Source organism: Typopeltis vanoorti, chromosome 11 (assembly GCF_054136105.1).
Source record: "Typopeltis vanoorti isolate ZY-2024b chromosome 11, IOZ_Tvanoo_1.0, whole genome shotgun sequence".
Classification (NCBI taxonomy): domain Eukaryota; kingdom Metazoa; phylum Arthropoda; class Arachnida; order Uropygi; family Thelyphonidae; genus Typopeltis; species Typopeltis vanoorti.
Genome location: NC_143559.1, coordinates 55,914,830 through 55,930,076, shown reverse-complemented (window position 1 = coordinate 55,930,076; position 15,247 = coordinate 55,914,830). Strand labels below are relative to the sequence as shown.

At 33.9% G+C, this 15,247-nt stretch overlaps 1 protein-coding gene across 1 annotated transcript in view; it reads left to right on the top strand.

Moving 5' to 3' along the window:
• The window catches only part of mRpS10 (mitochondrial ribosomal protein S10), a 44,190-nt gene that overhangs the window by 17,384 nt on the left and 11,559 nt on the right, over positions 1-15,247 (top strand). Inside the window, exons 3-4 of the mRNA XM_090400966.1 lie at positions 11,303-11,442; positions 15,019-15,127. Coding sequence (XP_090257092.1) covers positions 11,303-11,442; positions 15,019-15,127 — 249 coding nt within the window. The remainder of the gene's footprint in view (positions 1-11,302; positions 11,443-15,018; positions 15,128-15,247) is intronic.

Genomic DNA, 15,247 nt, shown 5'->3' with positions numbered 1-15,247 from the left:
AGTATTAAACCTGATATCAAAATTGTGGATGTTAATCTTAGCTCGTTACTTTATGCAGATGTTGTTATACTTGTAAATAAATCCAGTACAAGTCTGCAAGATTCCCTGATTAAATTGAATAACTGTTGTAATAGATTTGGTATGAAGGTCAGCACTAACAAGACAAAGAGAACAAAAATAGGCAGAAGCATTGAAAACATCAACTGCATTGTGAATGGAGAACGTATAGAAAAAGTAAAACACTTCAGCTACTTAGGTACGATTTTTTAGTGAAGATGGTAAATTAAACATGGAAATAGACAACAGAATCAGTAAAGCTGGTATGGTATCAAATCAACTGAATAAATTTATATGGAATAAGAGAGAAATTAGTCAAAAGACTAAATTAGCTGTATATAAGAAAGTGTTCAAACCAATTTTATTTTATGGATCTGAGAGCTGAGTTAGAAATGAAACACTTGACCAAAGACTAGAGACCACAGATATGAGATTCCTGAGAAAGATTAGCGGTATGAACAGATGGCATCAGTGGGAATATCATATTAAAAACAAGGCTGTTAAAAGAACTTAATATTGTTAGCATCCAGAAATGTGTTAGCAGAGCTAATCTCAGGTGGTATGGTCACTTAAACAGAATGGGACAGGAAAGATTTGCAAAACAAGTTTTCTTTGTCAGGTTGGCAGAAAAAAGACCTAGAGGAAGCCCAGGATATAGGTCGATTGATACAGTAAAAAGTGCCTTAGAAGATAGAAATATAAGATGATCTGATAATGTTGGGGTCTTGATAGGTAACAGATTGATTTGGAGGAAAATTGTAGATAGTAATGATCTGAGTTTTTTTCATGTAGTACTATCATATCCTGTACACCCCCCCCCCTTGAGGCTACATATCAGGAATTTGATGATGATCATGATGATGAAATGTATACAATTTGTCAGTATAAATTGAACATGATAATGTTATAGAACTGGAAGTATTTTTTAGAAATCCTTCTGAAAAAAGACAGTACTTTGAAAGAAGAATATGAAATGCTGTTTGGGAAGTCAAAACAACATCTCAAAATGGTAAGGCAGCAGGACTGGGAGGAATACCAGTGGAATTATGGAAAAATGGTTGACATGACATATTTAGAATTATAGCAAAATTATAACTGATGATTACAATGATATTGACGAATATGATGATTCGAGTCTTCTATTTTGGCCATTCATATGAAGAAGGAAAATAAGGAGGATTTAAATAATTACTGGGGAATAAACATAATGGCATCCACACCTGCCAAAACTGGATGTTCCAATTGACAGGAAAGTGGTAAATTTTTTACTTTTTTGCTTATGACCAGGTGATGATGTAAAATACATGACTAAAAAATTGATACAAGTATATTGGTAGGACTTGAGATAAATCTTCAAAAAACAGAATATCTGGTGATAGGAGCTGAGATGGGTATAACTTGGATACACCAGGGGTATGAAAAATAAAACTGGTATCTAAATATCTAAGAATAATTGCATAAATCTAGCACTCAACTCATGAAAAAGACATGGATTATAACATAAGGTAATTTAGGGGAGCAATGTGTAAGATAAATGGGTCAAGAAGAACATTAATTAATTAAAAATACATCATAATCATTGAAAGCATTTTAATACATGAAGGTGAAAGGATTGGTTATTTACACATTGCCAAAAACAAAGGCTATGTGCATTAGAAAAGGATGACTTAAGAGAAGTTGTTGTATCTTTAGGTTCTAGTAAATTCAGAATGAAGTTATCTGAAAATGGATAAACTAAGTAAATTTCATGGTAGAATAATTAGAACAAAAGCTTGAGATGACCAAAAAAAGTATTTGATTAGATTTTATTAAGTATTTGATTTGTGTTCATTAAGTTCTTGCAATAGCATTCAATGTAATGCATACCTTGAACATGTTATACTGTAATGGATAGCTCACTAAAGTGATTAGTCAACAGATTAGACAACTATTTTAGTACATCCAATACCTTCCTACCAACCTTATTCATTAAAGTTGTTCTTCCTTTTACTTCAGCTAATCAGCTAATGCCTTTTATTCCCTTACAGGGAGTAGGTGAGGCCTTTTAACCCTATCTAGCTTTTGGAGACTGAGTGGGCAGTTCAGTCTCCACCGGTAGCCAATCAGAGATAGCTGGCCCATGTCTATCACTAATTATAGCAGCCACCGATGAAGAGGCTGGCAAACAAGTGCTGCCATCTCTTGGTACCTAACCCTAACAAGATATGTTACTGTCTGACATAATGTGGGTACTACGGTCGATTTTCTTGAGCAGCTTACGGGATGAAAAATCCGAGTTTCCGGGAGGGAAAACCCGTTTGCCCGTGCCAGAGATCGACTAACCTGGGAAACAGTTGAAGAAAGGCTTAGAAAAAGTTCCTCCAGTCGGAGACTAGACTTGAACTTAAGTCTGACTTCAAGCGACCAAGCGCCACTTCCACTGTGCTATACAGGCCTTTTCCTTTTACTTGCCACATAACAAAAAAAAAAAAATTCTATCAGATTTCCCCCTTCCAATTTTCTTTTATAACAGATGTCAAATGATGTTCCTGAAGTCTCTTCTCAATAGAGTATCTTTGTTTATCCAAATTATGAGAAATGATAATCACAAAGAAAATTCCACAAGTCTAGTCTGGCCAAGCACATAGTTGACACTGACCACAGAATGCTCTGGTTGAAGACTTGTTTCTTACATATATGCTGATTTAAATCTAACCATTTATTCAGAGAGAGTGCTGAAATGCTACTTGTCCAAACAAGTTTGAATGCATTTCCTTACCAGAAATTTGGGGAAGTAATTGTAAATAAATATTTTGTTTATTTATTTATTTTTTTTGTCAACTTCATATCAATTATAATTACTATTTCTAGCATGCACCTCATATCTTGCGTATGAAATCCATAGTTATTATTTTGCCTTTTGAAATGTCCATTACATCAATAATAATATTGATGTCCATAACATCAATAATAAAAGTTTCAGATTGAAATATGTGTAAGAGGGTTGTTTGAAAAGTTTGGTAAATTTCCAATAAACGTTGACGCAATTCATTTATTCATACAGTGTCGGCATGTATCATCTTTTTGACCTCTGGCAAAATTTTAGCCACATGCAATTTGTAGTTCTTGTTTGGCAAACATTTAAAATGACTATGTTCACATTTTTCATAAAAATGGAGAAAAACGAGTTTTGTGCAGTGATAAAACACTTTTATTTGAAGAAGTGGATGGCTGCGAGATCAAAGCCGAGTTAGATGCAGTTCATGGGGACTCTGCACCAGCATTAAAGACTATTTATTTTTGGATAAATGAGTTTAAATGTTGTTGTAAGTCCACCGAAGATGAAGCATGCTCCTGATGCACGATTGAGGTCACTACGAAGGAAATGATTGACAAAATCCATGGTATCATTATGGAAGACCGCCGAGTGAAAGTGCTTGAGATTGTTGAGATTGTAGGCATCTCGACTGAATGGGTGTATAATATCCTGCATGAAAAATTGCACATGAAAAAGCTGGTGTGCATAGTCGGTGCCGTGATTGTTGACTGTCGATCAAAAATGCATGCAAAAAGACATCTCAATGCAGTTGAAATGTCTTTTCACATGATTAATTAATGTTTGGCGATGTTTAATTGCAATTCGCAGGATTTTTTGTGTTGATTCTTGACTGTAGACAAAACTTCGATCCACCACTACACACCTGAGTCCAAGCAGTAGTCAGAATAATGGACAGTGCCCTGTGAAAGAGCACCGAAAAAAGCAAAGACCGTTTTGTCAGCTAGGAAGGTGATGGCCACTGTTTTTTGTGATTCCCAAGGAATTATCATGATCGACTATTTGGAAAAGGGTAAGACAATAACAGGAGTCTTATGCATCATTGTTGGACTGTTTAAAAGAAGAACTGAAGAAAAAAATGGCCAAGCTTGGCACACAAAAAAGTGCTCTTTCATCAAGAACAATGCACCATCCTACACATCGGCCATCGCAACGGCAAAATTGCATGAATTGAGTTTCGAATTGGTTCCACATCCACCATATTCTCCGGACTTGGCCTGTGTGACGACTTCTTGTTTCCAAATTTAAAAATTTGGCTTGGTGGGAAAAACTTTTCTTCAAACGAGGATGTCATCAACGATGTCAATGACTATTTTGCACAATTTGACAAATCCTACTTTTTAGATGGGATGAAAAAATTGGAAACTCTCTGGACCAAATGTGTAAACCTTGATGGAGACTATGTTGAGAAATAAAGGATTTTTTTTTTTTCCAAAAAAAATCTGTTTAACTTATTTTTTACCAAACTTTTCAAACAACCGTTGTTTGTTACTTTGTTGATAAACTTTCTTGTGCATTTGTGTTTTAATAGTTTTGTTCTCTGTGGCGTAACTACCACTTTAAAATTGATTAGTGTTTAAATATCGATTATTTAAACAATATCTCATCAATTACATCCTATCCATAAGTAAGAAATATTTATTCATGTATAAAGTACCCAACAGTTATAATTATTTGCAGAAATTTTTCATTATCTGACAGAAACTAAAATATCCCCTAATTGTAATAAGCTGAAAGGGATTTAATAAAAAAAAAATAAAACGGGATTTAATTTAATAAAATAAAACGGGATTTAACATCTCCCTCTTAATTAATCCCTTAATTGTTTTGAGCAGTGTATTTTCCACAAGTGTAAAATAGTGAACGATGGGAATTTTGGACCTTTCTCCCTGTAAGTATGTAATGAGGTCCTGGACTATTGTGGGGCAGACATCCTTTGACCTCACTTTATGTTCCGGTTCATCCTCCAGATGTTCATTAGGGTTGAGATCAGGGCTCTTTGGAGGCCAGTCAAGTGAGTGACGTCCATGGTCACAAACCACGTGGTTACACAGGATTATGACATAGTACACTGTCTTGCTGAAAGAAACAATGATCATTTCCACAGAAACACCACAAAGTTGGAAGCATTGCATTGTCCAGATACCTTTCGGAGTTCAGTGTTTGTTGCACCACAAGCAGAGGCCCAAAGCTAAACAGGAAAACAGGATCATGCCATCAGATCACCACCTCTGAATTTCATAGTTGAGGTTATGCACTCTGGTAAAGAGTTGTTCACTGGGCATCCGCCACACCATCAAACTACTTGGTAGATGGTGTAACATAATTTGTAGCTCTGTAACACAGCATTCCAATCTTCCACATCCCACTGTCCACATCTCTCTTTGCACCACTGAAGATGACTCCGCATCTTGGTTCAAGTAATATTGGGCTTGCATATTGCTGTCCTACCATGGAAACCCATGTTGTGAGCCTTGGTTCTGAATGTTTTTGTGCAGATTTGTGTTCAAGTTAATGTGCCTGGAGCTCTGCAATCAACATGTTGGCTGACGGATTTGGTGGTTTTTACATATTATCCTTTGTAGCACTTTACAGTCTGGTTTGGTGAGTATGATGGGTCGTCCACTGTGGGTAGCACTTGCAGTTGACTCCCTGTGCTTCCATTTCAGTATTGCTGATTGTTGACCTGGTATGGCCCAATTTGTGAAAAATTTGCTGAACAGATAGGCCTGCAGCAGGGCATCCTGTCACAATGCCTCTTTCAAACTTCATCAGTTCCCTTCTTGGAGCCATTTCACCCAGACATGGTTGCACTGACTTGGGAGCATCATATTCCTCCAATTAATACGCTACTATGTGACATGATGCACATTACTCATGGGGGGTGTCCATTGATTCTTTCCAGTTAGTGTGTGTATGTGTGTGTATGAGTGTATACACACACACACACACACACACACACACACACACACACACACACACACACACACACACACACACACACACACACACACACACACACACACACACACACACACACACACACACACACACAGTCAGGTCTCTTTATGAGGTAGATACATTCCACAGAAAACCGCATATAAAAAATTGCACAAAAAAGACCTAACTTACGTTGAAAAATTAGGGATATGTTCCATAATTTTCTAAAACTGCATAAAACCGAAGCAATGAATTAAAATAAACCTAAATTGCATAAAAAAGTTTATAAAAATTCAGGAAAATAAGAATGCCTAAGTTTGTTTTAAAGCTTTATTCATTTAATTTGATTGAAAAGTAACAATTTTTTTTTACATTTTTTCATCAGAATTATGGTCACTATTAGACAATATTCAGCAACGTTTGTGAACTGGTGTGAAATCACTTTCATCACCAGAAGAGATAGTCAGCGCATCAGATCTGTATGGTAAAGGTAATGGTTCTTCCCAAACAGAATTAGCTTCACCCCTCGTTCTGTGCCAATTTACTGCACAGTTCGAGACCTTCTCGAATTATATTTGCAGTGAGGGAGACAGGTTTTTCTTCCGCTTCACTATCATTTTCTGAATCTTCGACGATATCTAAAGTTAATCGATATCCAATACTATCATCGTCACTTAAGGCATTATCCATAAGCAATTTGTCTACATCATTCTGGCTAAATGTATCAAAACCTTCTCCACAATTTCGTGTGCCAAAGTAACGATTTCAGCTGATAATGTAGATGTTTGAATGGTTGCACTGTTTGCAACACATCCAGGCCAAGTTACTTTCCAGTAGGCATTTAAAGTTTGTGGTCTTATTTCAGCGATAGCAGATGCAACATGTCCAAAATAGAAAAGTTTTTCGAAAAGTCAGTTACTGTTAATGATTCATTTTCTAGTTTATCCAATATAAGTTGAAAGGTGTGCTTAACGTAATATTTTTTAAAAGTAACAATTATGCCTTGATCTAATGGCTGAATAATGCTTGTTGTATTGGGTGGAAAAAACACTACCTGCACATTTGGATGTTCTAAATGCGGATGACTTGATGCATTGTAAACAATTAATAAAACTTTAAAATCGAGAGCTTTTTGCTTCATATATGTTTCCACTTCTGGTACAAAGCAATTATTGAACCATTCAGTAAATACAGCAGTCATTATCCAGGCCTTTGTATTAGCCATCCAATGTACCGGTAGCTGTTTTAGATCTTTGCCTTTTAGAGCACGTGATCTTAGAGATCGATTTACTAGGAGGGGTTTCAACATTCGATCCCCCTGATGCATTGCTACAAAGTAACAATGTTACTCGATCTTTGCTTGCTTTAAACCCACTTGCTTTTTTCTCAGACTTTGCGACTAGTTCGACTAAGTATTTTCTCCCAAAACAATCCTGTTTCATCAGCGTTAAACACTTGCTCGGGACAATATCCACCATCTTCAATCATTTTGGCTAACATCTCTTGAAAATTTTTGGCTGCTTCTTCATCTGCTGCTGTAACCTCGCCTGTAATCTTCATGTTATGAAGTGCATTCCTTTTTAAAAATCCAGTTAGCTATCCTTTGCTAGCCGAAAATTCTTTATCAGCCTGGGAAGCAAAAGTAGATGGCTCCAGTTGTTTCATCTTTTCATAAAACCAAAGAGCTTTTTGTTTAATTAAATAACCACTTATAGGAATTCTTCTTTGAGTTAATTCTTTAACCCAAATTACAAGCGCTCATTCCGTTATTTCTAATAAAGCTTTTTCTGAGTACGATGATAATTTGGTACATATTTTTGTGCCAAAAATGACAGATTTTCTTATTGTGACTTCAATCTTTTTAATTGCACTTATAGTAGATTCGCCTAAATTAAAGTGTTTATCAATCGCCGTAGATCCCTCTCCTTTTGCTAAGCGATCTAAAATTGCAATTTTCATTTCCAAAGAAATTGTTTTTCTTCTGATTTTTTCTCTCCATTGGGCCAAATCAAATCTTTAAAATAAAAATTAGCAAAATTTAGACTTACAATAATCAAAAGACAAACACTTACTCATATGCAAAATTAAACTTCAGGGACACTCACTGTTCACATTACACCATTATATCTGTGATATTTTACAGTTAATTTATTATTTGTATTCTTTCCATAGCTGTTTTTCTTAACAGGGTTTGAGATCTTGATTATTCATTCAGCTGACTCTACTTATGAAATGAATTTTCAGAATAAATTTGGAATTAAATTTTGGTAGATATTCTTCAGCGTTACCTATTTTGTGCATTAATGTCACCTCCAGTAAATTATGTCTTCCCAGTTAGTACTTCTTAATTCTCATAAACTGTCTAATTATTCACAAATGATCAGTATCCCATAGGGACAATTGAATTCATGTGATCCATCATAATTCCTCTTATGTCATTATTAAATACAAGATTCTATTTCATCTTAGCAGATTCATATATATGTTGTTTCAGATAACTGTTTTTCTGTATTATTAACTGTTTCTTTAATCGAATTAATATACCCATATTAAAATCTCCATTGGAGAGCATTTTGATTTTTCCAATTCCATTAAGTAACTAGCTTATAACATTATATTATACTTCTATATTATATTCACTACTGTAATATTGCTGGCCTGGTTGGCCTAGTGGTTAGCAAATCTGCTCTCCAGCCAAAAGGCTGTGGGTTCGAATCCCGCCATGGACATGGATGTTTGTGATTGTCTGTGGAAATACTAGGGGTGGTGGAAGGTAGATGGCATTGGTGTAGTTGCAGTTACTTGTAGTTGGTGGAATGAGTAGTGGAGTGGGTGCCCGTCCTTGATGGGTCTGGACTTCCTGGAGGTGGCACATAAAAAAAAAAAAAGCTACCACTCTGTTGTACAACCTATGTACTTATTAAGTACCAATCACCATACTGTCTCAAAAGTTTTCTTTTGAATAAGAATTTAATGCTTCATCATGAATTTGTCTGTCCTTCTGAATAAGCAATAATATACAGGTATCCCTCGATTACTGTGGTTAATTAATCCCTCGATGTTACCGCATATATCAAAATTGTGTTAATCAAATCTAATAATCAATGGTAAAAATTACAATTTGTCCATGATCGATTACTGTATTAATAATTTGTTTTATATGGTACTCTTTTAGGAAAGATAAAAAATGAATGCAAAGTAAATGTTTAATAAATACTTGCACCTACATTATTTACTGCAATTTTTTTAAAAAGAAGTTATCAAGAGTCATTTGAACAGTTTTGGTTTTTTCTTATCGGCATAAATTCTACAACAAGCAAAATGACTCTCCAGACCTCGGCAAACAAGCAATAAAACATAAAGAAAAAACACTGCAAATATAATACATGATGGTACAAATTAAGTGGATATTGAATCCAACATTATTTCATAGCCGAATATAGAAACTACAAGACTTTGGTGCCGAATGTATAGAAACTAAAAGTTTCGGTGGATGCAAGAATAAGCAACCTTATGGGCAACTTGTCGTAAAGGTGGAGTAAGCTCCAGATCACTTTCCTTAGTATTTTCCATAATGTAAAGCACATCTCCTAGAGGAGATGTATGATAAATATTGAATCCAACATTATTTCATAGCCGAATATAGAAACTACAAGAGTTTTGTGCCGAATATATAGAAACTAAACTTTCGGAGGACGCAAGCATAAGCAACCTTATGGGCAACTCCTAGTAAAGGTGTAGCAAGCTCCAGATCACTTTCTTTAGTATTTTCCATAATGTAAAGCACATCTCCTAGAGGACATGTATGATAAATAAGCCTTTGGCTCTCTATTTCAGTAATACATGATGGTTTATTTATTTTCAGTTACAATCTAGAAATTATTGAACAAAGAATAAAAAACAACAACTAAACCATACCCTTCTGACATCGGAGGTCGCAGTATCTCTCAGATACAATTTACTAATTCAAATATCACAAACCTTTACATAACATGTGTTAAACCAAACTGACAGCAAAAAACAATGCGGAATATCACTCATAACATATGAATACACAGCTACTCATGACCTCCAAGCTATACACTGAATTGTGTAAGGATATTTATATTAAACATTTGCATGTATCTGTCAGATCAGCTGCGAGCTCCGCAAGGTTAAAGGTGCATTAATCAAAACTCTTGCCGCATATATCAAGGGATTGCCGCAATTAATTTCGCTGCATTAATCAAATCCCGCGCTAAGCAAAACTGCGTTAAGCAAGGGATACCTGTACTCCTTCCTCTTTTTTGACATTCTTATTCCCATCATGTGCTTTGAAATCAAGAATGTTATCTTTAAGTCACAATTCAGAAATTCCAACAGCATGAAACTTCATTTCTCCAGTTAATAATTTAGCACACAGGACTTTGTTTTTTTTTAACTTTTCTCCATAAAGTGCATTAATATTAAATGTTGCGGTTCCTCTCTGAACACCCCTTTTTATCATTACTCGAAATACTCTTCACCACAAATTCTTCTATTTTGGTCTCATTTCTGAATCTTTTCAAAATATCATGAATTTTATGTCCTTACTCAATTTCGTGGATCTATTATTGTTTAGTTGAATATCACTGCTAGACCTTCTCACAGTCATAGTCACATACGGCACACAACTTATTTAATTGTAATCAGTGGCATATATCTCCTCCGTGGTTAGCCTAGTGGCTGTGCACTTCGCAACCATATGACTGGGGAAGGAGTGTCCCAGGTTCGATTCCTGTCAAAGACGTGAGGAATTTGAGGATCTTCCTCAGCCATAGCCAAGTTAGCCGGTCTTGGGCAGTAGGGTTTTTTCCGCCAGTTTATCTGGCGGAAAAAACCCTACTGCGTTTTTCATCTTGCAAGCAAGCAGACCGGCCCCGTGAACACACACACACGGATCTACAGCCATAAATACTTAACCCCCCATGAGGGGGGGCTCAACTCGCCCCAATAAGGATTGGGGGGAAGGGAGGAAACTTCATACTAATAAATAAATAAAAAGTGGCATATATGGATGCTATAGGATTGGGGTACTTGCTGAAGGCACTAGTGGCTATATATTTTATCAATTATTGTCATACAAAAAAAGGCTCATAACTACAAATTTTCTAAGGGCATCGAATACTTAATGCAGCTAGGTATTTGGTACCCTTGGAAAATTAGTATTATAACAGCTGATTATAATAGTTTTTAATTCCTGGCTTCTAGAGTATGTGCTCAGCATTCCTTTCATAATAATTTTATTGATGTAAACTGTATTTATGCTTATTTTATTTCAAATATCTGAGTATGGCAGTGGAGAATCCTAATCCATCCCCTCTGCAAACCTCATAATGCAGTCATTGATTTTCCTTTAAATCGTATTATCAGTTCATTAGAAAATTATTTATAGCCAGTTTTATGGTATTAAAGTATTATATCATTTATTGTACTTTACAAGAATTTAAAAAAATCTTAATTTTATTTCAGGTATTAAATGATGAGGAACCAGATAAATTATATAAAGCTATTGACATTGAAGTTAAGGGCCATGATAATGCAGTTCTTAATAGTTATCAGTGGTATGTAACACAGGCAGCAAAAGAATTGGATATTACTGTTGCTAAAGTGTAAGTTGAAAGAAAATATACACACACCGCTCTAATAATAATGAATAGTATACAACATAATTAAAGGATTCCTAATTGAATCCTTATCATAACAGTTAATAACTATTATGATGCTACGACTGAGGCGTACATTAAGTATAGATACATATACTGAACCACTGAATTGTAGAAACCTTTATGCAGATGTGTGTAAACATCACTTGCACAACATATATGCAAAATACTTGATCACATGCATAACCACATGTTCCAGGCAACTATTTAAGCATGCTTCTGTCAGTAATCGTGAGTAGTATGGATCACAATGGGAAAAACAAAGGATAATTATGAGTTGATAAAGAGCTTATTTTGGATGCCTGTCTGGCTAGAGCCATGATTTTGAAAATAGCAGACTGGTTTCTGAAAAGATGAGATATCGCAGGTGTTTAATCAGTGAAAAAATAAGCCACATTGCTTGTCTAATAGCCATAACTGTGGTCTTAAGACAGTCTGTTAGGAACAAGATCTCTATCATCCAAGAAGCCCAAACAGAACTTCTTGCAGCAATTGACTGAAGTATTTAATGAAGGCTGTTCCCAACACAAACTATGTGCAGGGAATTGAAAAGAATCAGTATTGGCAGTTGCATACTGATACAGAAACCGTGGATTTCTGTGAAGAACCAGAAAGTTCATCTACAGTGATGTCAGGAACACTATGACCAGACACTAAGAAGACTGAAAAAAAAGTTGTGTTTGGATGAGTCAAGGTGCACCATGTTTTATACCAATAGGCAGAGAGTTTGGCAGCAGGAGCCCCATGAAGAAATGAACCCAGCTTGCCTTGTAAACACAACAGGGTCTTGAGGTGGTGTCATGGTGTGGGGCATGTTTTGTTAGTATGGAATGGGTTTCCTGATATTGTTCGAAGGTCAGATGTCCTCCAAGGAATATATGAACATTGCTGTCAATCAAGTTCATCCTGCAATGTTGCTTTTTATCCAGCAGGTGATGTTTGTTTCATGGACCGCAATGCTACTGTCTATTGTGCAAGAATTGTTCGGCAGTGAATCAGTAAGCATGACAGTGACTTCTGCCATCTTCCCTGTCCACCACAAAGCCCATATCTAAACTCCATTTAAAACGTATGGGACAAGTTAGAAAAACAGATCAGAAGCAAAGTCTTCTTCTGTCAAATCTGAGCTTTTTAAAGGACTGTCTGGTGAACACATGGTATGTTGTAGACATAGATGCAATCCAACACTTTGTGGAATCTATGCCAAACGGCATATATGCTGTAATTTGGACTAAAGGAGGTCTAACATGATATTAAATAAAAGTTTCTAATTCAGTGTCTGGTATGTGTATTTATGCTTATCTTTCTCCCATTCTTTCTCTGATACTCTAAGTATTTAGTGCCTTATTTATTTCTGCATAATATGAAAATAGTACATTTCAATGTTATTTCACAATATGAGGATAAGAATAATTATTTTTGCTTATTTCTTTTGTTAATTTTTTTAAAGTGGCATAATGATTTGGATTCACAAATCAATTAAAGCAAAAATAACTCATTATATATACTGGAATGAAAGAATATTTGAAGTGTGATTAAAATTAAATAAAGCAAATTTAACAGTTGCTGGAGTGTATGCTCACATACAAACAGTAACAAAGAATATATGAAAAATTAAATAAAATAGACAATATAATTATTGCTGAAGATCTTAATGCTAGAACAGGAATGAAAAAAAATATATATATATAATATAGAAAAAGTTGGAGAACCAAGAGTAAACAAAAATGGAAAATGACTCATTGATTATATAATATATAATATATAATGATTTAAAAATAATGAATATATTTTATAAACATAAAAAATATACATGGTGCAAGAGGACAAAAATCAATAATAGACTACTTTATAGCAAATGAAAAAGCAGCAAACCTCTTCCTAGATGTTCAAGTCAGGAGAGGCTAGAAATAGATATAGATCATTATTTAGTGCATGCAAAATTAAGGTTTCCACCAAATTAGTTACAAAAAAAAAAAACTAGAGAAACAAAATCTAATTACAAAGTAAGACTGCTAAATAATTTAAGTATAAGATATTTATACCAACAGAGGATTAATAACTATTTATAAAAAAATACAAGAAAATGAAGACATTGAGAAAGAATGGAATAATATAAAAGAAATTAGTACATCAGCAGCATATGAAAGTCTGGGAACACAAAAAATATCACAAAAATAAAAAATTACATATATGAGACAATGAAATAAAAACAATAATTGAAAATTAAGGAATGGTTAAGTAGCAAAAAACAGGAAGATAAAATTTAATGTAAAAAAAAAAGACAAGCAATAGCCAAAAGAGAAACCAGAAAGAGAGACAGAGAAAATTGAGAAAAAGTTGTATCATACTAGAAAATGATATATACAAAATAAGACCCAGTGCATATAAAATACTAATGCACATGAATGCAGATATAAAAGAAACTGCAAATATAAATTACAAAATAGATTTAAAAGATTTCTTGTGTTACTTTACAGATCTTTGGATAGATAATACATAAAAATAATTACACCAAAAACTTATAAAATGCTTTAAAAGATATAATAACAATGAGAGAATTAAAAGATAACCTAAGTAAAATAAAAAAATGGTAAATGAGTAGGAGAAGATGAGATAAACCCTGAACTGTATAAATTTGCTGGAAAAAATTTTTCATCAGAAATTATTAAAATTTTAAAATAAAATATAAACAAATGGACAAATACCAATAGAACAATTTTATCCCCCTTTTTAAATGAGGATAAAACAAAATCTGCTAATTACAGAGATATTAATTTATTGAATGCATGCTTCAAAAGATATAATAGAATACTTAATGAAAAATTGAAAATATACAGTGAAAAAAGATTATTAGAAGGTCAAAATGGATTTAGAAAAGGATGCTCTACAATGGATGTAGCTTTTTGTTTAAAATTACTTATACAGAAAAGAAGGAATTTAATTTAGAAACTCATATTTTGTTTATAGATTATGAAAAAGCATTTGACAAAGTATAAAGATATATACCTTTTGATATATTACAATGAATAAATATACCTAATATTTTACTACATGCAATAAATTCCTCAAAGATGAAAGAAATATCATCAAACTTTCACTTAGAAAGATGGATGCTATCTCTTTTATCTACTAATCATGCTGCTATCATTATTCTGCTTTGTTTGAAAGATATGGTGGATCTATTAATTGCAGATTCAATAGCTTTTAATGTGTGTGTGTGTGTGTGTGATTTCTCTAAAACAAGAGTATGCAATGTAGGCAGAGGTAGCACAGTAGTCTTTCAACTTTATACAGGAACTTTTTTTCATTTTTATGTAAAATAAATGTTAATTTTCAAATACCCTTAGTTTCATCTTTTTAACAGGTCATCTGAATACTGTGGTTATTGTTTTCTTCTCCCAGTTCTTGAAATTCGATAAAATATATTTTTAGAAAAAGTTTTATAAATTTATAGATGTTAAATTAGAACTGTGGTTGGTTATTAATATTTTTTACTAAGAGTATTTGATTTTCTTATAGCTGGACCCCTCCAACAATCAAACTTCGAAAAACTGTGTTAAAATCAGTGTTTATCTACAAAAAACATAGGGTTCAGTATGAAACAAGAACATACTTTAGAATAATACAGGTAAGTTTAATTTTTCAGTATATATATATATATATATATATATATATTTATATATATACTTACCTACCTATCCCCCCCCCTACACACCTTTAATGACTTGAATAACTCCTTTATTTTCAG